Source organism: Drosophila montana, unplaced genomic scaffold, assembly GCF_035044405.1.
Source record: "Drosophila montana isolate Dmon_TW-CO22-7 unplaced genomic scaffold, ASM3504440v1 contig_3633_1, whole genome shotgun sequence".
Taxonomy (NCBI): Eukaryota; Metazoa; Arthropoda; class Insecta; order Diptera; family Drosophilidae; genus Drosophila; species Drosophila montana.
Genome location: NW_026998518.1, coordinates 34,377 through 57,730, shown reverse-complemented (window position 1 = coordinate 57,730; position 23,354 = coordinate 34,377). Strand labels below are relative to the sequence as shown.

Here is a 23,354-nt window from a genome sequence, read left to right as displayed (position 1 = left end):
GTTTGTGTTGATTGAGTGAGTGGCTGATTGATGGTTAAGTAACACCGTCAAGAACAGGGCTGGCTTTCAATTAAAATTACCAAAACTGTAAGAACTTGTGATGTGCTTTCAATCTAAATACAAAGATGTGTTTGTCTAAATACTTAAAGGTTTTTGTCCTGACTGATTGACTGACTGATTGATGATCAACGCACAGCTCAAGCCACAAGAGCTGGAAAGCGATATGGAGTAGTCTAAGGGAGGAAACTGGAGGAAAGCTGATTCGAAATTAAATGACATATAGACAGAATAGTAGCATAATAAAGTTCGAGATGAATAGAGACATCGTTAGACGGCACCCAAGGGAGAGCTGGACTATTCTGGCCGTTCCACTTGGGTATGTGGGGTGCCATTAAAACTGAGGGTTGTTTGGCGACACAAATGTGCAATAAAAAGTCATTCTTCGGCGGATGGTCATACAACAAATTGCTCAATTAGGAGGCGACAAATATTTGCTACAGACGCCGCCAACACTGATTGCGATATTGAGGAACGGGCATTATTTTATGGGGAGGAGAATGCTGAAATTTGTTTGGCAATCTATTTCATACCTGCGACAAGCAGGTGCCATAATTCCCCAGAGACATAGAGAGCTCGAGAATAAACAACAAAATGTTTTAGATAAAAGACACGACGCCTACAAATTGTGTATTGTGCAAGCAATGGGCCAGAAGATGTTATAAGATATATTTTGGATGCCCCGAGAGAGAGAGAGGGAGAGGGAGCGATGTCCATATTTATGATGCGTGATGCGTGGTCGCATTAACATATATTATTTATTCAGCTTCCAAATTGCAAACAACAGCATTCCAGCATGTTATGAGGTGTCATGAGAGGGGCATGCGACACGGAGACGAGGCAGTTTCATTTGCATATTTAAAATGCCCAAATTGTGGCAAATAATAAAGTCATATATGGAGTAGATGGAAGACCGACAGCTTTAAGACAATTTCTGCTATGCTATTGGGCAAACAGATGCTCAGCTCCCAGATCTCAACTCTGACTAGGCAATTAGAGTTTCAGTTCGTGGTCAGCTGGCAGTTTTCCACCCCCTGACTGACCCTTGCCTATTTAAGAAGTTCTCTAACAAAAATTTGACGACTAATTCCATGGAATGCGGGCGTATTGCCACAAATGAAAACCTAGGCAGGCATTTAATTGTTCGTTTCAAAATGGAAATGCGGCACGGCATGAAAACAAATGGCATGAAAAACTGTATATGGACCCAACCCCAGGCTATGCACACATACTAGATAAATGCTTGAGCGTGACAGCGACAAAGGCAGACGGCATCAGGACATGCTGTTATTGTTGCCAAACGGACAATGGCATAATGATAATGGCCTTAAGGCAGGATAATGCACATACCACAGCCAACAGAGGCAGCCAACTACAAAGTTGATTTGTGTCCAATTAGACTGCGGCATCAGAAAGAAAGGCTGCACAAAATTCCAGTAGAAGCGGCTTTGCATATACGAAAAAGAAAAGCTTTATTTGCGAGAGATTGTTCCTTTAGGAGATATATTATTTATAGTGCTTAATTTATAGCTTTTGTCTTCCATAGAACTATATGGTATAGTACTTCGATATTGGAACATGGGAAAGCTCGTATGTTAGGAATATGATGAAACTGAAAAAAACAAAAAATATCATACACCAAGCTATATGATATAGTTCTCCGATCCGGTCGTTTCCGACATATGTACAGCCTGCAACAGGAAGACGACCTATGCCAAGGTCTAAACTGAGTATCTAATTTGCATAGTAACAGACAGACAAACTTGATCAAGAACTTATATATAAAATTTGAAATCGGATATGTATGTAACAAACAATCGCAGATAACCTTTAAACCCCTTTCACCCGTTTTCCATATGTTCCAAAACCAAATGCCGAGCGCGACCCACGCAACGGAAATGACTTGGTTAAATTGTGTTAACTTTTAACGATTGCGATAAGAACTCGCCAGAGCTGGCTAATAAAACTAATTGATAGAAAGCCAGCCCGGGTTAAACGCTGCCAGGCCGTGTCTTCTGCTTGCGCTTCAAATCACATCAAATGATATTCAATCAAATCCAAACTGAAAGCGACAATAAAACTCAACGAGTGTCAAGCACTACGGCGGGTCCCGGGTTCATTTGCTGCTCGCTCGCCCGATCCTAAGCCAACTCTTTGTTCTCTGTGCATGTCTCGCTGTCAGTTTGACTGACGTGGGCGTGGCACTTGGCATGCAAATCATGTCAAATGTCACTTTCAACTGCACAGTTGCAGCTGTGACCGCACTGCACCTCAGCTCTGCTCTGCGCTCCTCTCTCCTCTGGTTCGGATTCTGGTTCTGTTTTTTTGTGCTTCTGAATGGAGGCTTGGGCCAGCACAACTTCCTTCGGTTGCGGAACGGGTTGACCTTCGGCACAGACTTGTCGTGCATACCCTTTCGTAATCGCATGCAGACATACCCAAAGAAAGTCACAGCCCGCATACATGTCCCTGGGGAAGGGCGTGGTGCAGGCGACAATACTTAGCACGCCCCCTGTGGCACGAGTTCGAGGCGAATTGTTCTACTCGATTTGTTTGGACAGCTGCAGTTGCAGCTACTGTAGCCGAACCGCCCCCTAGCCATGCCTCACTTTTTGGGTAATATGAGCTTTCTTGTATCATCTTTGCTTCATCAAATGTTTGGCTACAGCTCATAAACTGTCTGCATTCGATATGCCTCGAAAAAGAACGAAAATATTAAGAGTATTCACTTACAATAGATAGCTGAGTGAAATTTAATGGGTTTATTTCTCATATGACCAAAAGTATTTGAGATATCCAGCATAAATAGTATTGAATATGACGGGGCACTGAACTACAAACGACGTCCACTGATAGAACGTATGAAGTTACCCCTTAATAGATCGTATATTAAGTGACTGAATTCTATTCGCATTAAAATACTTTACTACGGTTACCAAAATTCTACTTAATTGCTCCATTTCGATTGGGCAAAGGGTATTAAACTATGCGAAATGCGCACTTGAAAAGGTAGCAAAAGCAGCTACTACTTTTTTCCACACACTTTGCTTGTGTAAATAGTATTAAATTTACGAGCTGAGCCGAGTAGTGTTCGTATGCATTCGTCTTTACACGCAGGCGCACACACACCTACGTAGGCAAAAGCCGAATGCTTGTCGAAGTCACACTGTTTTGAGAGAGCACAAGAGAGTACGCGTGCTCAGCATAAACGAGAGATACATATGCGACGCTTGTATACCCTTGATTATTTATGTTGTGTGCTGTAAACCTTGTATAGTTGGTTTACCATTGGATAATATATATATTTGAATTTATTTTTAAGCTTATTTTTTTTAAGTTAAAGAAGTTAAAGATTTTTAGCCTTAGGCACCATTAGATGCATATTCTAGCCTGAGCATTCCCACTTTAGGATTCGTACTCGTTATTTAAATAACTGAGAACCGAAGGCACCGTTGGGAAATTCGTCTATTTTTTAGGTAAACGTCTTACGATCGTAAATTAAAATTACTACAGTTTGTTCTGAAACTCAATGTTAGACATTTATTAATTTCTTCAAACCATGGGTTTCTTTTAATCTTCGACATTGTTTCGATAACCATAAATTGCCAAAAATTTTTTTAAATTTTTATAATATACCTCATAAACGAAAATAAGACAATTTTTTTATCATAACATTACAAATAATTTTATACATTAAATATAAATAATTTTTAAACTATATAAGAGGATATATCAACAAACTGAGTAAAAAACCGTCTTAAAAATATCAAAGCACCCAACGTAAGGGTATCAGAACAACAATGTTGGTGGTAAACGGCAACCGGCTGAACGGACTGCGACCCGCTGTTCAGTGTCTTCTGTTGTCTGCTGCGGTGCGGAACGTGTAGAGCGCTGAACGCATAGCTGATAAAAAGAAAATAATTGTCGCATTCAATTTGTTAAGAGTTTTCTTTCGCGCGATTAGAAACGCTATCAAGTCGCGGCTTTACGAAGGTGCTGCGATAATAATCGCTTGAATTCGGTAAAAATATTGCCCATATAAAACGATGTTGCGGTTTTTGTTGTTGCTGGCGCGTTTGTAGTTTGGGGCATCTTTTGTTAAAAAGCCACACGAATTGGGGTTTTTTCTGGTGTCTGGCGAATTTTGTGGCCCGCGCGCAAAACTTGAATTTTTAAGCTGATTCCGCAAAAAAGCAAAGTCAAAACAAAAACCAATGCAAAAAGTATAAAAAATAAAATAAAATAAAATCAAGCTAAAAACATATGCTGATGCGAGCATTGTGCTGAGAGATACAGAGATACAAGTGAAGTGACATGAACGAGCCAAAGTCGAGATACTTTATCTATATTGTCCTGGATTAAATATATTTCGGGTATCTCGATTGCTCCGTAAAAAAATTAAAAATATATATACATATATATCATGTGCTAAGCCAAGCAGCTACGAACTACTTCAGTTAATCCTCAGCTCAACCAATTCGAAATGTTGGAGAAACAAAGCGCCATTTCAGTGTCCGGCTCCTGCTGCAGCTCCACTGCGACCAATGCGGACCTGGACTACGATGTGCCCGTGTCGCGGCGCATTCACATTAAATCGGTTCGTAGCCAACATCATAGCTCATAAACTATCCGACTTTATGCCCGCGCCAATATCTTCGCGATGCATAGGCGCCGATAAAGTCATTGACAACTCATTACCAGCTAAACTGTCTAGGATCGGACCGTTCCCTTTCCCCCAGCCATTCCCCTAGTCATTCGTCTGACCATTCGTATCGTGGTCGCATCTTTCTGGCCGCCTCCTGGCTTCATTTTGTTGTGACAGCCGTGTTAAACGGCGGTTCGTGTCTGCATTTGCTCAGGAAATTGTAACGGATCTCTCTTGGCTATCTGAAAAGCACTCGAATTGGACGCGTTTGGAGCCAGGCAGCTGCCACTTGCCACTTGCCGCTTGCCACTTGCCAATTGCCGCTTGCAACTTGGCAGTTTCCGCAATTTTGCATTGGTTATCACCTCCGTCCGAACGTTTTTGATGTGCCAGTAGTATTTATTGCCCAGGTGCGATATCTCAGAGTTGTGTGATAACTCTCTAAACAGATGCCAGGCCGTTTCGTTCTTCAAATCAATAACATTTCTACAGTTAACACTTTGAAAACAATGAGTTCATCAGTGCATGTATGTGATGTCATGTATGTGTTTTATACTCTTTGCTGATACCCTGTTATCACGAGTTTGAGAAGTGATTAGATAGGATATCTTAGAAATTTTAAGTGCGAAAAATTCGCTCAAAGAAAGTAGGAGAAATGTTAGAGGACATTTCTAGAGAGTACTAAGCAATCTATGATTATATTATAAATAATAATATAATAATTGCAATAAAAATAATAATATTAAAATTAATAATAATATTAAAAATAAATATAATAATATCACAATAATAAAAATAATGAAAATATATATAATAGTATAGATTTTTTTTTTATTTAAACTGTAGCTAAAATGTCGCAGATTTTTTTGTATAAACTAAAACAAAGGCAACTTTCTTTCATATTTTAAGGATTCATCTAGGCCTTCAACTAATACAAATAATTTAAAAATATTGGGAAAATTTCCAGTCTTTTCCCCAAAATAAAAAAAAAAATTATTATCCTCATATGCTCTATTTAAAAGATAAACGTAAGCGAATGATTAATAAATTACATATGTTTAAATAAATTGGAATAATGCATGCCAATGTTTTCCCTTAAAATAATCACAAAATATTTTTAAAACATCTTTTTTTTTTTTGTAAGATTAAGCAGAGACCTCATAGATTTCATTTAATATATTTGTGGTCTTAAAGAGATTTTTGTTTTCAAGATTTTTGTTTAACTTCTCTACAGAACTCTACACAAAGAACTCTGCAAATAATTTACAATTAAGAAAAATGTTGTTAGTAAAGCTTTTTATTATTTAGCATATAATTAATGCTTCGTTAAAATTCTCTTGATTCATTTCAATTCAAACTAATTTGCACATTTAAAAGTATATTTGTACTTGAAAGTTTCTATATGGAAAATTTCTAAAACTCAAGCAAACCTCGCAATTTTGCCAAAATTAACCTTGAATATTGTTTTTGATGCAAACACAGATACACAAACTGTATGTATTATTATTATCATTCTTAACAAACAAATGGAGCTGCTAAACAAATTTGAATTTGTTTGCACAAATTGAACACTGGAAAAAAGTAAATTAGTTTACACATGAGCACGAGTTGAGTTCTTGCTAGAATTCAGGCGAGAGACAAATGCAAATGAATGCATTCAGACACTAACACACTCACAACTCTTGGGTATTCAGTTCCAAATTAAATAAAAACAACAACTAATTACAAGCGTCGTCTCTCTGAGACCTGACCAGGCGAGGGGGTTGGCCCAATGGGCTGGCCCACTATGGCAATACTTGTTTTGGTCTAACAGCCGCTGACACTAAGTACACCATAATTAAAGTTGGCCAGAGGCGTTGCAAGAGGGGATAGGGGGGATTGCACTGTCGACTGCTAGACTGCAGCTGCATCCATCGGACGCAACGCTGCGGCCAGGTGAGATTAAAATAAATGTGCTCCAAATGCGCAAAAAGCGAAAAGTAATTGACGCTCCCAAGCCCAAGCCGGTTGGCCAAGGCTCTGGCCAGATAGCCAGCCAGACTGTGCTGACGGGAAGGGGCAGCCAGCTTAGATTTCAAAATGCAAACAGCGGAAAACATTGAAGATGGCTTTTTCCGTTTCGCAGTTCCACACAGACGCCGCTCGTGTCCAGGACGAGAGACGGATAGGGTCTATTAGCATGGCGCGCTGACTGCTGGCAATTAATTGTTGCATCCAGTTCCATGTCTGCTGCTGGACGTGCCACAGCTGTCCAACTGGGTGCACGCAATTAATGGCACTGGCCAGCGAATAAAATCAGTTATTAATAGTTGTGCGCCTTTTCCCTTTCTGCGCATGCTGATTTCCAGCTAATTTCAACTGATTGAAAGTCAATTGCTGGCGGCAAGTGAGAAGCTATAAATAAGCGGCAAGGCCATAAATCCTGCCACAATCCACACACGGGGACCACTCACGTAGCCCGGCCACAAGTCGCCCAGTCGGCCCTGACTTCGGCCCTTTATCAGACGAGCGTCTTATCGGCCCAAATTGAATGGCAGCGTTTAGGCGTGACCCGTACGCTGATAAGGCCCAAGGCCTCGCGGCTAACTTATCGCCGGCATATTTTTTGGTCTGAGCAAATCTAATCGAGCCTTGTATGCCGGCACATAAATTGTAATCGAAAACCCGCTGCCAAGTAGCAGAACCCCAAAAAGAAAATAACGAACGACTTTTGTCTTCGGCATGCCAAATATTCAATACTCTTTTATGACAATTTTTTACTATGAGCGCCTTTTAATATAAGAGACTGAAGATATTTTGGGAACTTGGCAAAGCTCTTAATTGCAGAGTTTTTTCGTCAAGATAATTAAAAAAATATTTAATAATTTTTTATATACATTATGTTTTTATTTTTTAATGATTTTTTTAGCTGTAGAGTTTTCTGATATAAAAGTCAGCTGTAGCTTGGAATTTGTACACATGTAAGGACCTTGATAAACTTAAATAAATAATTTGTAACATATAACGTGACAAAGGTCGAATACCCTCTAGAAGTGTATTGAAAATATGTCTGCTTAATATTAATTACAAGCCTGTCTGAGGAGGTCTTTCCCGGCGCAGCGAGTGAAAGTCCTGTCAAGAGTTTATCGCGCCGCTCGTTAGACAGATATGCAGACAGACTTTATCCCTCCTGTGGGACACTCTCATTCCGTCTTCTTCTTCATTTTCGCTCAGCTTCCCCCAGTTTGATTAAGTGGCGTCCCATGGTTTCAGGGCACAATTTGACTCGCTGCCTGGCAAGGGATCTGGCTGCTTCTCTCTCTCTCTCCCTCTCTCACTTATTGGGCACTTATTTTTTAGTGCCAAGCGCCTGGAAATTGATTAGAATTAATGTGCGCGTGCGGCGTCAGCATTTTCAATTTGGAAAATTAAGAAAAACCACAAGAAAAAAAAATGTATTATAGCTTTGTCAAACTCACGAAATTGAAATTGATTGAACGCGCGGCGTTGAAAGAAAATGTCATGCCTGCAGCACATAGGCACGAATATATTGATCTATTGATGAAAATATATGACACCATATCAATATTTTATTTTAAGACCAGCTATTAAATCATTCTTTCAGCACCCCATTTTATTAGCTCTACAATTATAGAGCAGAAATACTAAAAAATCCATTCTCAAGTAATTGGCGTAGTTAAAGTTCGTGTAAATTAACTCGAAGTGAACTTTAATGATTCTATTATAACAAAAAGCTGTTCAAGTGCTGCAATGGATCGGATTGCAGTTAATGGAAAAATATGATCGTTAAAAACAAGAAATAAAGCCAAGTGCTTAAGCCTTTAGACCTGTTTAAAGTGAGCTGAACTACGGCTTCACAGATCTTTAACACACTGAACTCTGGCCAAGTGTTGCCACATCCAAATATAACTCTCTAATGTTAAGGGTTAGGATTCTGCTCAGCCAACCTTTTCGACATAGCAAATAAATTTTGAATGCCTTGTGAAAGTCATTTTAATGCTCAAGAAAAACAGAAAACTTTCGCTTACCTTCAGTTATATTTTGCTTTTATCTAATTGTAAATGGCACGCTGCGTACAGTTGCACCCCGTGCTGTTATCTAACACTGGCCCGCTTTGGGGCAATCTAGTGCGCAGTAGCTGGTACCCTCTTGGCCCCGTCCATGGTCATTAGCACATTTCACATTTAAGACCTTTTGCTACCATAATTAAGTTATCAATTTGGTTTTCATTTTATTTTTGCATTGAGAGCTGCGTAAACATGTCAATAAAAATGGATTGCGAGTGCCAAAGCGGGCAGCTCTGTGAGAAATTATGCACTTGAGTTGCGATAATGAGGCGAATACCTGCACAGAGCCACCTGTTGCTGTTGCTGCTGGCCTTTGGAGTCTTTTGCACTTTTTCGCACTCGACTGGCAGGCCGTCAGGCCAAACGTGCCCAGCCAAGACAAATGTGCCAGCTGATAAGACGACTGTGATAAACGGCTAGAGGACAGGCTGCAGGCAGGCTGGGGCAGCCAAAAGGGGGGCGCAGCGCACCATGGGACTGGCCCCTTTTGTGCATTTTACACATTTGCTGCATGTTAACATGGCAACGGCAACAACAACTACACACGCCAACAAATTACATGCACGCGAACTTTGCTACTTGCCAAGTTGCTATACCCTGCACCCACTAAAAATGGGTATTATGGTTATAGTGCAAGTGTTACAGGTAGAAGAAGGGATCTTCGTCATAGAGTCTGCAGTCATTTTTGGTCTGCAGAATCGATCTAGCCATGTTTAAGAGAAATCCTATTGAACGCGCAGATCAAAATTATTTCATATAATCGATAACACTTTCTCTTACAATCATAATCGAGGCTCAGATTAGGTCACCAAATTTAGTATGAAGTCTTTCTTATAATCTCCACAGATCTAAAATATTCAATCTTTTGGAAAGGAAAGAAAAAAGTGAAAATAAGGAAAAAGAAATAGGAATTTTTGAGTGATAGTGATGCGCTTTGGTATATAAACATTTTTGTATGCTGTATTAAATCCCTGAAAATTCCACAAAGATCGGACTGTAAACACCCGAGTTATGGAAGATTTTCCATAGTGGGCTATGAGAAGAAGAAGCTCAGTTGTGGCATGTGTGTGAGTATGTCATTGCGAGTGTATATGAGTTTTTGTGTATAGAAGATGCTTCGGATTTTTGCAAAGGCAGCTGAATGCAGGGTATCTACCCAGTCTGGCACTCCTGACAGTTACTTGCTGATGTCGTTGTTGTTTGGTTTTCTAACGCTTTGTCTTATCAGCGGGTTAAATGCGCCTGCGGTTTTTCCCTTTTGTATCTGTCAGATACAAAATGTGCATGTTTGGGTCTGTCAATATTGTTGTTGTTGCTGTTGTTGCATGTTTAGTACGTGCCGGCTATGCGGCATTTATGAAAAACATATTTGAAATACATCAGGTCACGTTCAGGACAACATGAAAGCAGCCCCAGTAGCTGACTCATCGCCATAATTGTTGTTGCTGTTGCTGCCGTTGTTGCTCGAATGTAAAGCACACGAGGTGCCTGCAATGCTAATTAGGCAACACCTTCGACAAGCTGGATTGCAGCCACGCCCCAGAGCTGCCATAAGTCATAGACCCAGACGAGACATTGAGTTGTAATTACAATAACAGCAAAAGGGCACAGAGATACAAATTCGAACATTACGAAACGACATTGCGAAGCTCAACAATAAATAAACAATTGCAAATTGGCAACAGGTCGACAACGATAAGATGCACCACATTTCTTATTGGGACAGCGGACATTTTATGGCCCCAGCAACGGAAGTGTGTGAATAACAACGCTAACTTACAACTTGCACGCTTCTCTCTGCTGCAGATAAGACAACATATCGGTTCGAACCGCAAAATGAGTAATAAAGCTTGTATACAAGTGGGGTTGGCCAGACGATGTGCAGTCAATTTGCACGCCTTCGGGCCATGTTAATGGGCCCCATATTCATTAGGCTGCGGCTACTACACTGCACTACAAAGCACAACTGAGGCTCTTCAACATATTTCTGCCTGAGTAGGGTCCATCATTATCATCAGTCAGTTACTGGACAGTTTAAATGCTGCTGCTGTAGTTTAGTGCACACTGCCCTACACTGGCCAAAAAAACCATGTTCTTTCTTTTAGTATGAATGGGTGAGGAACTCATATTGTTCTGAAAACATCAAGACCATTTTGTTTTTGAATGTCCCACAAATTAAATATAAATCAGACTTCATTTGAATATATTTCGCTTTATTTTTCAAAATTCCAAAAATACAAGTACAGAATACTCACTAGAGACTTTTATTATTCTTAATTGTGGTATATATCTTAAATTGAGAATTTGCAGACTTGCAAATTTCAGCTTAAAGGAAAGTTTTCATAGACAGAAATATTCTTCATAGTTCAAGACAAGGTTTCGGCTCGATTTGAGACCTCAACTTTACCTTTCTTTTCTCTAAGTGTAGAGCATAAGCCCCGAGGGCTTGTCTTGTATCTACATATTATGTCCATTGTAATCTTTTACTTCATTCACTTTCATGCCAAGGCCCTCTTCAAACTGACATTTGCGTGGGTCTAAAGACATAAGCTCTAGTATAAGCCATTTGTAATCCATCACAAAACTCCTAATGAACTGTAAAAACTGTTGCCTAGGCCATTTCTCGGACCAACACCAGGTTCAAGGTTCGTTTAACGTGGGTGCCAATTGGAGGAGCGAGCTAACGATCTTCAAATCTTAGAGAAACTGGTTGGCAGCGCAATAAATTGATGCCACATGACGCAGACAACTAAGCATGAGTCATGTACACATCCGGGGTATTCCACGGCAACCAAGTCTATTCCACAACAAACTCATGACGTAGTCAGTCGACGAAATAGTTTTTAGACTCGTTTACAAAGTGGAAAAGTCTGTTGGCTTTTTTGAATGTTCGTCTTACTCTTCACCTGTCTGACATTAAAGACTTGATAGTTGTAATATAGATAAAGTGTTTTCTATATCTTCCACAGCTTAAAAGTCAAATCATTGAAAAAATTGATGTAGTAAAAGAAAAAAGCGTAAGAACTATGCAAAGGCGGCATCTTGAGCCTACGTGGCTTTCATGTCTGAGCGTCGGACCAACAAGCGAGAGGTCGCTGGTTCAAATCCACCAGAAATTAAAGCACAGATGCGTGTTAGAAATTTGAATGCTTCGTATATATCTGAAGTTAGACTGACATAGACAAAGAATTTATTCTAGTCCCTTTATACATTTGTCGTTCAGACTGTTTTAAGCTCTTATTGGGCTGTGAAAGAGTATTGCCCAGTCGGCTACGCCCGACTGCAACATTTATGCTTGTTATTGTTAAAGATTGCTTGTTATTCAAAGAATTTGGGCAACATTTTCAAATAAGCAGGAAAATTGAAAATAACTGTTAAGCACCAGAGTCCGACTCTTAATTTATTCAAATAAATCTTTAAAATGGCTTTTTAATTTGCTTGCTTGTGCTATGCATAGATTTTATGGACATTTTTTCTAGTTTTCTTTATGTTGCCCAAGTCCCTTGCATTGCCTCTGGGGCACTTTGCAACATTTTTTGGGTTTTTGCTGCGACATTTATATTCCCTCGTCGCTCGAAATCATTTATTATTTAATGCTTGTTTGTATGTTCGTTTATCAAAAGATTGATCTTTTGTTTATTGGCTTTCAAAAAACTTTTATGGCGGTTCTGCTGCTGGCGAAATCTGCTAAATGGGGGAATTTCTGTCTTTGTCTGTGCCACAAAAAATACAAAAATAAAAATAAAAAAAGAATGCAACAGACGATAAAAATCGACTCAAAAATTCATAATGTTTTAGATATGAAATAGCAAAACTTTAGCTACATAAAAATAAAAACTTTACAGACACGCTTTTAAATTGATTTTCTGCAGTTGATTCATGAGCTAAAAAAATTGTGAGGTTTTATTTTTTGTTGTTGGTTTGGTTTGGTTTGGGGAAGTCATTTAGCAACGCTTTTGTGTTGCGTATTTCACTTGAAATTGTTTTTATTTATTTATTTTTTTTTTTTTATTTTCGCGAAGGTCGACAATACTTTTGTGAAACCGTTTATTTGTTCTTAAATATAACAGTCAACAGTTAATTTGCAAGGGGATTATCCAAAAAATAAAAAAAATACTGAAAAATTTCCATCTTAAGTATTGTGACTCATTTAACGTGTACACACAAAAAACAGCAAACAGGCCCTTAGAATATATAATCAGCCGCATCTGGCCAATTTCATAGTAAATTTATTTCCGTCGCACGCGCGCTATAAAAATACAAATTATTATTCATAAGCGTTAGCTAAATGCAATATTATATAAGCGACAGTGAGGGATGCAAGTGCCACCAGACGATCCATCAGGCTGAACCAAATCCATTAAACAGGCCAAAAAGCAATCAAAAGTGATCGAGGATTAACGCTAGCTAAAGACCAGGGCAACATCTAGCTTGGAGAAAAATAAAAATGTATATAAGTATGTGTAACAAAAGAGGGAGCTATACAAATGCAAATTATTCGTAGTCTGTATTTAATATACGAGAACCTACATACCAAATTTAATATATCTAGCTCGCATAATTTTCGAGTTATGTCTGAGAAGTTATGTGTCTAAATCGATATTTATCGATATCTATATGGTATAATTTTTGACTTATCGATATCTAGATGGTATAAGTTTTGACATGTTTCAAAATCAATGTTTATCGATATCTGGCAGGTTTAATTTTCGAGTTATGTCTGAGAAACCATATCTCAAAATCGATATTTATCGATATCTAGCTCATATCATTTTCGAGTTATGCCTAAGTCATGTCTCTTATAACTTTCCAGTTTTGCCAAAGAAGCCATGTCTCAAAATCGATATTTATAAATATCGTGTTCTTTCCGAATTATGCCTGATTCATATCTCAAAATCGATATTAATTGATATGAAAAAAGTGTTATTATAGAAGAAAGCACCATTGTTGAATTACTTTTTACACAATTTGTAGTCAAATTTAATATAAATTTATCTAAACTTGGTTGCCGTCTACTTTTTGCTTGCGGTCCATAAGGTTATAAGTTAATCTGCTTTCCTCTCACTTAAACCAGAGATCAGCTAAGCAACAACTACAACAGCTATTAAGCAAATCAAAGATTTTACGTAGATTAGTTCAATTGAGCACAAAACCTGAGGGTCAAGTGGAGCAGCCCTCAACAAGGGGCAACATGCCTGAGGCATGGCCAGTGCGTGCCACTGCCCCAACTGATTACGCTCGAGTCACATTCATTAAAGCTGATTTAAAGCTAAATGGATCAACAGACACTTGCAGTTATTTGCGGCGCAGTCGTTGACATGTGTCCCATTGTGTGTGTGTGTGTGTGTGTGGCGGGGCGTGGCACATCGGAAACGGAGTATCTGTTGCACTTTCGCTGACTCGCCTTGCGGCTCAGTGAAGCGTGCAACATGCATCTTGTTCCAGTGTGGGGGAGTGTAAAGCTAAGGAGTCAATGAACAACAACAACAACAACAGCTGAATTTGACAAGTGTCAACGCATTTTAACGTCAAGTTTAACAGTCGGTTAGCTGCTGCTGCCGCCGCTCGACTGAGCAGCAAACTCGGAACGTGTTTTTTTGCGCTGTGCAATCTTTTTGGCCTGCTTTAAAGTTTTATTGTCACATTTTTTTGCACACGTCTTGACGAAATGTGCCGAAAAGGCCGTGGCTGTCAAGCCGTAAACATTTTGTTTATTTTTGCACTCAACAACTGCAACAACAACAACAACAACAAGAACAACAACAACGACGAAAACAACAATAAAACCAGTTCAACGCAACATATGGCGTTTTATTTTGTGCAGACAAGTGGACTTAAAAATCAACATATATAAATTTATCTGACTTGATATAGCTCAAATATTTGCCATACGGCAATTCGTATGTAACCCTTTTAATACACTTGCACAGGGTATTACAGTTTTGGCGAGAGATTTGCAACGTGCAGAGGAAGACGTCTCCGTTTCAGTTTAAGGTATATATATTCTTGATCAGTATCAACGGGCGAAACTGGTCTTTCAATTTAAAAGCTATTTTTATGATGCCTTGCATAGGATCTTCTTTTTGTGCATATGTTGGCATCGGCCAGATCGAATCACTATGTCACAAGGCTGAAATTTGGTTCATGTATGAAAAACTCTGTTGTTTTTGAAGATATCTTGAGACATGAACAAAATCTTATCATATAGCGCAATAATTAAGTTTTCAAATGGAAAATTTTGCCGTCTTTTAAGATGTCTTAAAGAAACTTAGCACTAACGAGCTAAAGTATTCGCCTAAAATATCTGGAAAGCCGTCTCAAATCTAAATACTATATCATAAGGCTCCTATAGGAACAACCAATCGGAATTAAAGCTTTTTTCTATATACATATAAGCCATATATCTACAAGGGTATTTCATGCTCAGCGTGCCAAAGATAGCCATTGTATCTTTTTAAGTTTTTGTCACATTACTTTAACAGATTAAATTCCGTGATTTTATTTAATCAGTCACAAGCACTTTAGTCCAAAGGTTGACCACAAAAACAACGAAAAATGACGTGTTTGCTGTACGAAAATAAATAGCGCCTAGTCACAAAAATGATTTCTGCTAATGAAGCCAAAAGTTTAAAGAGAGTAAATAATATATACGTATATATATGTATGTATAAGACAAAGCTGACAGATCGATATTGGGCAAATTGGATTAATTAAAAGCAACTATATATATTGAAAAAAAGAAAAACAAACACAAAAGTTTATCAGTCACGCGATGAGCAAAAACCCTCAAAAATAAATATATACCAAAACACACAACTTATCAGTGGGTTGGGCTCGGGTGGGGGGGTTATCACTAAGTGTTATTGACGAAAGCATTTTCTATATACGATTTTGTACACATTTTGTTTGAGATTTTGTTGTTGTCATTTTTTTGGCATTTCAACTTTTTAGTTTTGTTTGACTTAATGCGGTTAATGGGCTCCTCAAAGTCAAATTGTCATGTCGAGGGGCGACTTAAAGCTCATCACAGCTTAAATACAATTTTTGACAAAGTCGTTGCGGTTTTTTTTGTTTTTTTGCATTTTATTTTTGGTTTATTTGCAGCGATTTTTTTGCCAAATTTTTATTTGTACACAACGTTATTTTTCGAGTTTTAAGTGCTCATTAAGACGTCGTCGCCTGCGGCTTCTGTTGTTGGCTTTTTTTTTTTATTATTTTTTGTTTTTGGGGGAGTTTGTCTATGTGAACTCGGTTATTTATGGACTTTGAATGTGCTCAAGAAATTGCAAAACGTAGCAATTCAACTGGCTAAGGTCATGCACTCGCGCTATGGATGGAGTTGAGCAGAAACAACAGATCGTATAATGTACAATATGTGCTGTGCTTTATGGACGACGCTTTCTACAAGCCCCAAAAACTTTGGCTCTGTCTCGACTTTATGGCCCATATGGTGAATAACCTTTCAACGTAGGCAGCCAAGCTGAAATGAAGAAAAAAAATACAGCAAATTGCGCTCAAGAAATAAACAAGAAATATAAAGATTTTTGTTGTTTAATGCTGGCATTGTTGTCTCTTGGCCGAATCTGCGTACATGCGATTTATGTGGAACTGGAACTCGGCCATAAAGCTATGCTTATTGTAGCTCTTGTGGCCATATATACGTGCTCTTTTTTTAAAGAAACAATAAATCGATGGAGCTCTTTCACTTTAAGCTTGAAGCGCGCCAAACGAAAGGAAACACACACAAAATGGCCCAAAGGCAGAAATTAAGTTTATTTAGTTTTTTCGTTGTTTGGCAGATTTATGACAGCATTTTACATGCATAATTTGTAAATGCAATTTATAAAGCTGCTGTATAAATTAATGCACAAGATTATGTTTAAGTATTATTGATCAATTGGTCAGTTAAAGCTTGCACTTTCATTGAGGAAATCGAGTTTTTTAGTTCCAGTTTGGAACCAAAAAAAATCTATCGAGAGAATTAGAAAGGAGTTCTTCAAATCTCCTTTAAAAACTCGAGCTTTTCGAGCTTTTAAGTTCCACTTCTCAGTGTTGAAGTTCCATTAAACAAATTGACTTTTCTAGTTCCCAAGAATCTATTGATAATAAAAGTTCTTCAAATCTACTTTAAAAACTCGATCTTTCCGAGCTTTTCAGTTCCATTTCTCAATGTTGCAGTTCCATTGAACCAATAGAATTTTCTAGTTCCCATCTAAAATCGGAACTAAAAAGTTCCACTGTGAATCGCGTCAAGAAATGCGCTAAGCAAACCAATTAAAGTCGCGCCAAGCAAACAGATATCTATCGATATTTGATTTTTGTTTGCTTGTGAGAAAAACAACAACTACAACAACAACAGAAACTAAAACCACAAGCAATGAGCGGAACTTGAATACCAAACGCCCAACTGTAAATATTTGCCCGTACAATTAGCGCTGTGTTAAAAATCTGTGTGAAGAAGAAAGCTTAGCAAACTGCAAGTGGATGACAACCCTGGCAGCTGGAGAGCGATCTCCGAATGTTTCCTCTCGCTCGCACTCTCACTTCTCAATGCATCGATTGCATTTGTCGTAGGCAAATTAACAAATATTTCTCTAGCTCGCATTTTTGTGCCTATTGTTGTTGTTGTTGCTGTTGCTGTTGCTGTTGTTGTTGTTGCAGTTGTTGTTTGCGGCTTGCGGCTTGTCGATTGTTGTTTGAACAACGCAACGCTCAAGTGTCAGTTGGCAGCCCTGGCCCTCTCCATGCCACATCAATTGCCCATGCACATGAACTTCAAGTGCGCTCGTTTTCTTTTGACATTTGAACGGTTTCAGCTTTCGAAATTGAAAAGTAGAATATACACAACGCGCATACCCCTACCCATAGTCGTGATACCCTGTGCCCATTGGAAATTGAATAAGAAGGGGTATTACGGTTTAATGCAAATATGTGTAACAGGCAGAAGGTCGCTTCGGCAACCCCGTAAGTATCAATAAGCGAGTAGAGCTTACGAAATCGATAATTATCGATTTGCAGGTATCGTTTTTTTAACATGGATTGAAGCTGATGAGAGCTGGAGAAAAGCTTGTGTTAGGGCCTCGGATAGTATACACAGATCCAGAAGCAGAATCCAGATTAATAGGTGAGCTGAGTTCACACCGTTTCCATGAAATCGATAATTATCGATATGCAGTTGCCGTGTTTTAAGCATAGCTTGAAGCTAAAAAAAGCTGGAGAGATAAAAGCAGGTATTATATAATTAAATAGTATGTACAGATCCAGAATCCAACTTGTTGGATACCTGAGGGAATAATGTTAATGGGTCCAGCGTATCTCCTAGTCGAGCACTGCCGACTAGAGCACTCGTACTTGGAGTTGTAGTTGTCGAAACGGGTTCCGCACTCACACAAAACCGAGTTGAAAGTTCAACGGCGATTCATCGCGCGATATTGTAATCGCTGGAGTTTTGTGTGTGCGAGATTGTGTGTGTGGTTGTGCGCAGCTCATATTAAATGAGTCCAGGAGCAGAGGGTTAAATGAACCGAAAGGAAGGGGGCACAGGGTTTTAGGGGACGGGGGGGAGAGACCAGGTACAAGTTGTACTAGTGCTCCCCAACTGCCAAGAGTGGCAGTCACGGCAACGGCAACGGCAGCGGCAGCGGCAACGACAACGGTGTCGGCTTTGGTTGGAGTTCAAAACGTTCGTTTTGGATTTTTGTTCGATGCGGTGGCGAAATTAAAAGCAACACGCTTAACCCGAGACCGACACACAGATACACACACAAACACACACACACACACCCATAGATAAACACATGGATATATCAGCTCATTCATTGAAGAAACCTTTGCCCACGACCCATACAGTGCACAGTCGAGCGCATTTCTTTAGAAACGGTTTAATAATAGGGAAGTTGCATCGTTTAAATGCGTATCTAAGGAATGTGCCAGATGATTATGGAACTGTTGAGGCAACAATGGAAAAGCCCTTACTGTTAATGGGGCATGTATAGCAAAAGTAGAGTGGCAGTAATCGGTATTTAAAGTGCTACACTTAGAGAAAAAGTCAAGCATATTGTGCTCTATTGAAGTACAGAAGTTTCCAAACCGCAGTCAAATTAAACTGAGAACAAAGTCCTGAGGTTGTTATTAAGGCGTTTTGTGATTAAAATGAATTTTAATTAGGAATTACGAATAATCAATAAATAAAATATTTTTAAGAAGTTCTGGAATCAACAATTTTCGCAAGCTCTTGAAAAATTTTTGGTATATTTGCGAAATTTCTCAGAAAAAGACTCAAATAATGAAATTATTAAAATAAACTTTTTACCTCTTGTAAAAAATACTTTCTACTTAATCCGAAGCATTCGTATATATATGCTTATTCCATGTTTATATATGTATATATAATAAAGCACAACCCAAGGTAGTTGGTAGTTCCAACTCCAGAGCTCTTTGTTTCTCTAAGTGTATGTACTTAACTGTTAATGCCCAGTATCATGCAATAATCACATGCTAGATCTTAAGAGCTCTTAAGCTCAAAACGATATGAATTCCAAGCCGGTTATGCTACAGTTTAGAATGTCGTTTTTTTTCTCAGTGCAACTACTGTGCACTGTAACAAATTGTTGTCAATGCCTAAAATCATATAATTATCACATGCAAGTTGCTTAGTGCTTGAAACTTGATAACTCGTATATCCGCAAGCATTTCAACTAATTCAATAAGCTCCGTTTCTGCATTGTCTACCCGAACTGTGGGCTGTGCTCCGACAACCGCAGTTGACCTGAAATTCCAGGTAAACTATTGAAGCGCATGGCATGAGCTAAAAGACAAAAAAGACAACAACAAAAACAAGAGCTCGCTTTGTTTTAAGCTGCTTTGTTTTTCAGTTTGCCCAAAATTCGTTTTGCACTTTGTGCAATTTTTTTGCTCTGCAAAAAGCGATTTATTTATGCCATAAAAAACCAAAAATAAAAAAATAAAATGCTACCTGTAGAAACCGCAGACGAGTTCTTATGAATGATGTTTTGCTTTAGTCCAAGATCGAGTTGGATTTAATGTTAAAGTTGGAGTTAAAGCTAAAGTTAAAGTCAAAGTCAAAGTCGGGGTCGGTCAGTCGCTGGTCAAGCTTCACGTCTTTGAAATTCCATTGAAATTCGGGGCCGGTTCTCGTTGTTTTGTTTTTTTTTTTGCGGCTTCTTAGAAGTTTTGGCCGCAAGCCTTGCATGCAGTTCATTATGGTCATTATATATCCGAATTCTGAGCACACGGCATAAAAATTGCTTCATTCTGATAAGACACAAAACACACACAAAATAAAAGATATAACTGAAAATGATTTTAATTGTTTGTTGCATTCTCCATTTTGCCTGATTTATTTGCAGAAACTTTACGCTAGAGCCATTTATGATAATCATGCCGACGATCCGGACGAGCTGCCCTTCAAGAAGGGCGACATCCTCACAGTCATCGAACAGAACACCGAAGGCATCGAGGGCTGGTGGCTCTGCTCGCTGCGCAACCGACAGGTGAGTTGCTTAGATAAGAACTGGGCTCCAACTGGGAGCTGCCCTGCAGAGGGCATCTCGCTGTGCACTGAGAGAAAGGAGTATGAGAATCAGAATTAAAAATTGAAATATAATAACAATTAAGCGAGTTCTAATTGTGATCCTTATACTTGTTTATACTTATCTAGGAGCTACATGTCAAATTAACTGACATACCAAAGGGTTTCGCTCAATAAAAAGGATTTCGATATCGATTTCTATCGATTGTACACGTTATCGATGACGATGATCGATGACAAGCTCGTACTGCGCGATTACTAAGAGGATCTACGTTCAATGTTTAGAGTCTCTAACTCTTATAGGTTCTGAGATCGATGTGTTCATACAAACGGACAGACAGACAGACGGACATGGCTACATCGACTTGGCTTTTGATGCTGACCAGGAATATATATACTTTATGGGGTCGAAGATGTTTCCTTCTCCTTATTACATCTTTCCATTTGTACAAAACCCTTTTTAACTATTTTTAATTCATGGTATATCAATAGGGTAATATTTTAATAACCAAAGTATTAAAAAAGTTCTTGTAATTCGAATTTTTCGCTCAAGTTCAAACATTTCTATCTTCATCAAATTTTAACAGCTTTTTTTCTTGATTTAAGTACAACATTCTTTTTATTTTCTTCGAGTGCAGGTCCATTAAAGCCTAAAAGGGCAACGCCTTTGCGAGCTGTTTTGGCCGCGTATTTGTTTTGTTCGGTCCTTCTTCTTCTTGGGTTCCTGTGCTCAGCTCCTAATTGCCAAATGGCTGCACAGCCACGCCCCATTTCAGCTGTGCATCTGTAATTAAAGAATTCAGGCATTTGCATAAGTTTCGCCCGCCCTTTCCAATCATTTCGCATTCCATTTGGTAATAAGAAAAAAAAAAACCTAATTTGAATTTATAATTTAATTTTGTAATACTCCGCCGTTGAGTGGCGCGTCTGGACAGATCCCAGGCCTCGTTATGTTCATGATTCATCAACATCGTCTCGGGGCACGTGGCCGGCACCCGCCGCATGCGGGACTCGCCGGTTGCATATAAATATTCACATTTGGCACTTTAATTGTGTCCGCAGCTGTAATAATAATCCCCATAATGCCTCGGCGAGCATTATGAGCGATTACCACAGTGCATACAACATTATTTGGACATGGTCGAAGCTGGCCCATGCTGGTCCAGAAAGCATTGGAGCGGGGGAGCGACTGCAGATCGGGGGGTGTGAAAAGTGAAAAGAGGTCGATGTTGTTAGTTTGATTGCGTACAAAGTGGAATGAAATGTTTCACAGTTTGTTAAGCTTGTTCAACAACAACAAAAATATCAAATAATTGGGCTAAAAGCATGAAAATCGTCGGAAAAGTGGGCAAACAAACGCAGAACGAAGCATGCTCTGCATGTTGATTAACTCTTTATTATTTGTGCTGGAATTTCAAAAATATTTTAAATATATACAAGCTATGACAAGAATTCGGTGAAGATATTGTTCTGAACACTTTCGTAGAAATACGTTTACGTGCACTTTTTTTAAAGTTTATTATTATTAAGCCTCAAATATTTAAACGAAAGATTTCGGAGCAGAATATGTACTAAATTGTTGCATAAATCGCTTTAAAGTTTTTTATTTATAAATAAAAATATTTGTCACTTTATATTATACTTTTTATAACTTTTTTTTATATACTTACTCTTAATGAAATTAATTTCTGTCGGTCAATTGAGTTAATATTCTTTATTACTTCCATTTTCTCAATTTGATATTTTATTACTATATATTAAACAAAAGAAGTAAACATCCGATGTGTTCTATTTTTGAAGTATTATTAATTATAATAATAATCATAATTCTTATAATATTAAATGTTGTTTGGGTTGTGGCTGGACATAAGTTTTATTTATTTATTCAAATATATATATGCTGGTAATAAAGCAATGCGAGAGCGACCAACCGCAATCGGAACTTTATATAAATTTAATTTCTGGTATTTGTCAACACTAATTTCATAGATTACCCGGCTTCAACTTAATAACTATATTTCCTCCATTGTTTGGCAAATAATCTGTGATCTCTTAATGTTCACATGTTCAAACTACGCAACCTTGAAGCTTTGTTCCGATTAGACCCAACCCAGATACAAACTTATAAATGGCACCCCGAAAAAAAGCAACACACCCGTAGTCTAAATTAAAAACTGATCAACGGACAAAGCTTGAAAACATTTTTGCACGTCGCTGGCAAAATTGCAGCCCCGAACATATTTTTAATTAACAACTCAATTGCTCGGGCTCAGCTGCACTCAACACTCAACACTCAACACTCACGAGCACTCATGAATACACTCATGCGGCGATAGGCTGGCTGGTGTCTGTCTGTTGGTGTCAAAACACATATCAAAATGGAAATCAAAATCGCTTTAGATGGCCATAGACACATGCCTAGCTGCAGATACACAGATACATAGATACTCTGTGTCGGCCAATTGTCGTTAATTAAAAAGTAGCCGCACTTTTTAATGGAAACAATTAACCCAAAAACAGCCAATTGAGTGGCGACAGCGGCAACAACAATGTTTTTCATACATAAATTTAAAACAAAATGAAAAAAAAAAAAACTAAAAAGTTAAAAATGTTTTCAACAAAAAATATGTAGCATAAATTATTCAGCACTTGCTAAAAAATATAAAGAAACGGGGCGCAATTTTCGTTGTTTACGGCTAAAATAAAATTGAAATAAGCTGCAACACATGTTGACAAGATTTTTTCCTACCTCTTTTGAAGCTGGCAATGGAAACTCAGTTCGTATATCACTTCAAAAGTCTCACACAGATGTCAGGGAAAATTGACAAAAGAGTTGCGCGAAAACAAAAAATTCCACTCGATTTTAAGTCAGCTTGACAGGCAATTAAAAAATTGCCAATTATTTTATGCCTTTTTATATGTTATATACATTTCTATATATATAATATTTATTAATTAAGAATGCACTCAGCATTCAGTTAATAAAAACGCAATCGAAATCAATTGGACTCAATGAGTGGCAGCCATGAATTCC

The 23,354-nt window shown here is 38.4% G+C and overlaps 1 protein-coding gene across 1 annotated transcript in view; it reads left to right on the top strand.

Annotated features, from left to right (window-relative positions):
• The first annotated feature begins 3,921 nt into the window (after positions 1–3,921).
• Positions 3,922–23,354, top strand: part of p130CAS (Serine_rich_CAS and FAT-like_CAS_C domain-containing protein p130CAS) — a 30,590-nt gene continuing 11,157 nt past the window's right edge. Inside the window, exons 1-2 of the mRNA XM_064692692.1 lie at positions 3,922–4,654; positions 20,139–20,282. Coding sequence (XP_064548762.1) covers positions 4,541–4,654; positions 20,139–20,282 — 258 coding nt within the window. The 5' untranslated portion in view covers positions 3,922–4,540. The remainder of the gene's footprint in view (positions 4,655–20,138; positions 20,283–23,354) is intronic.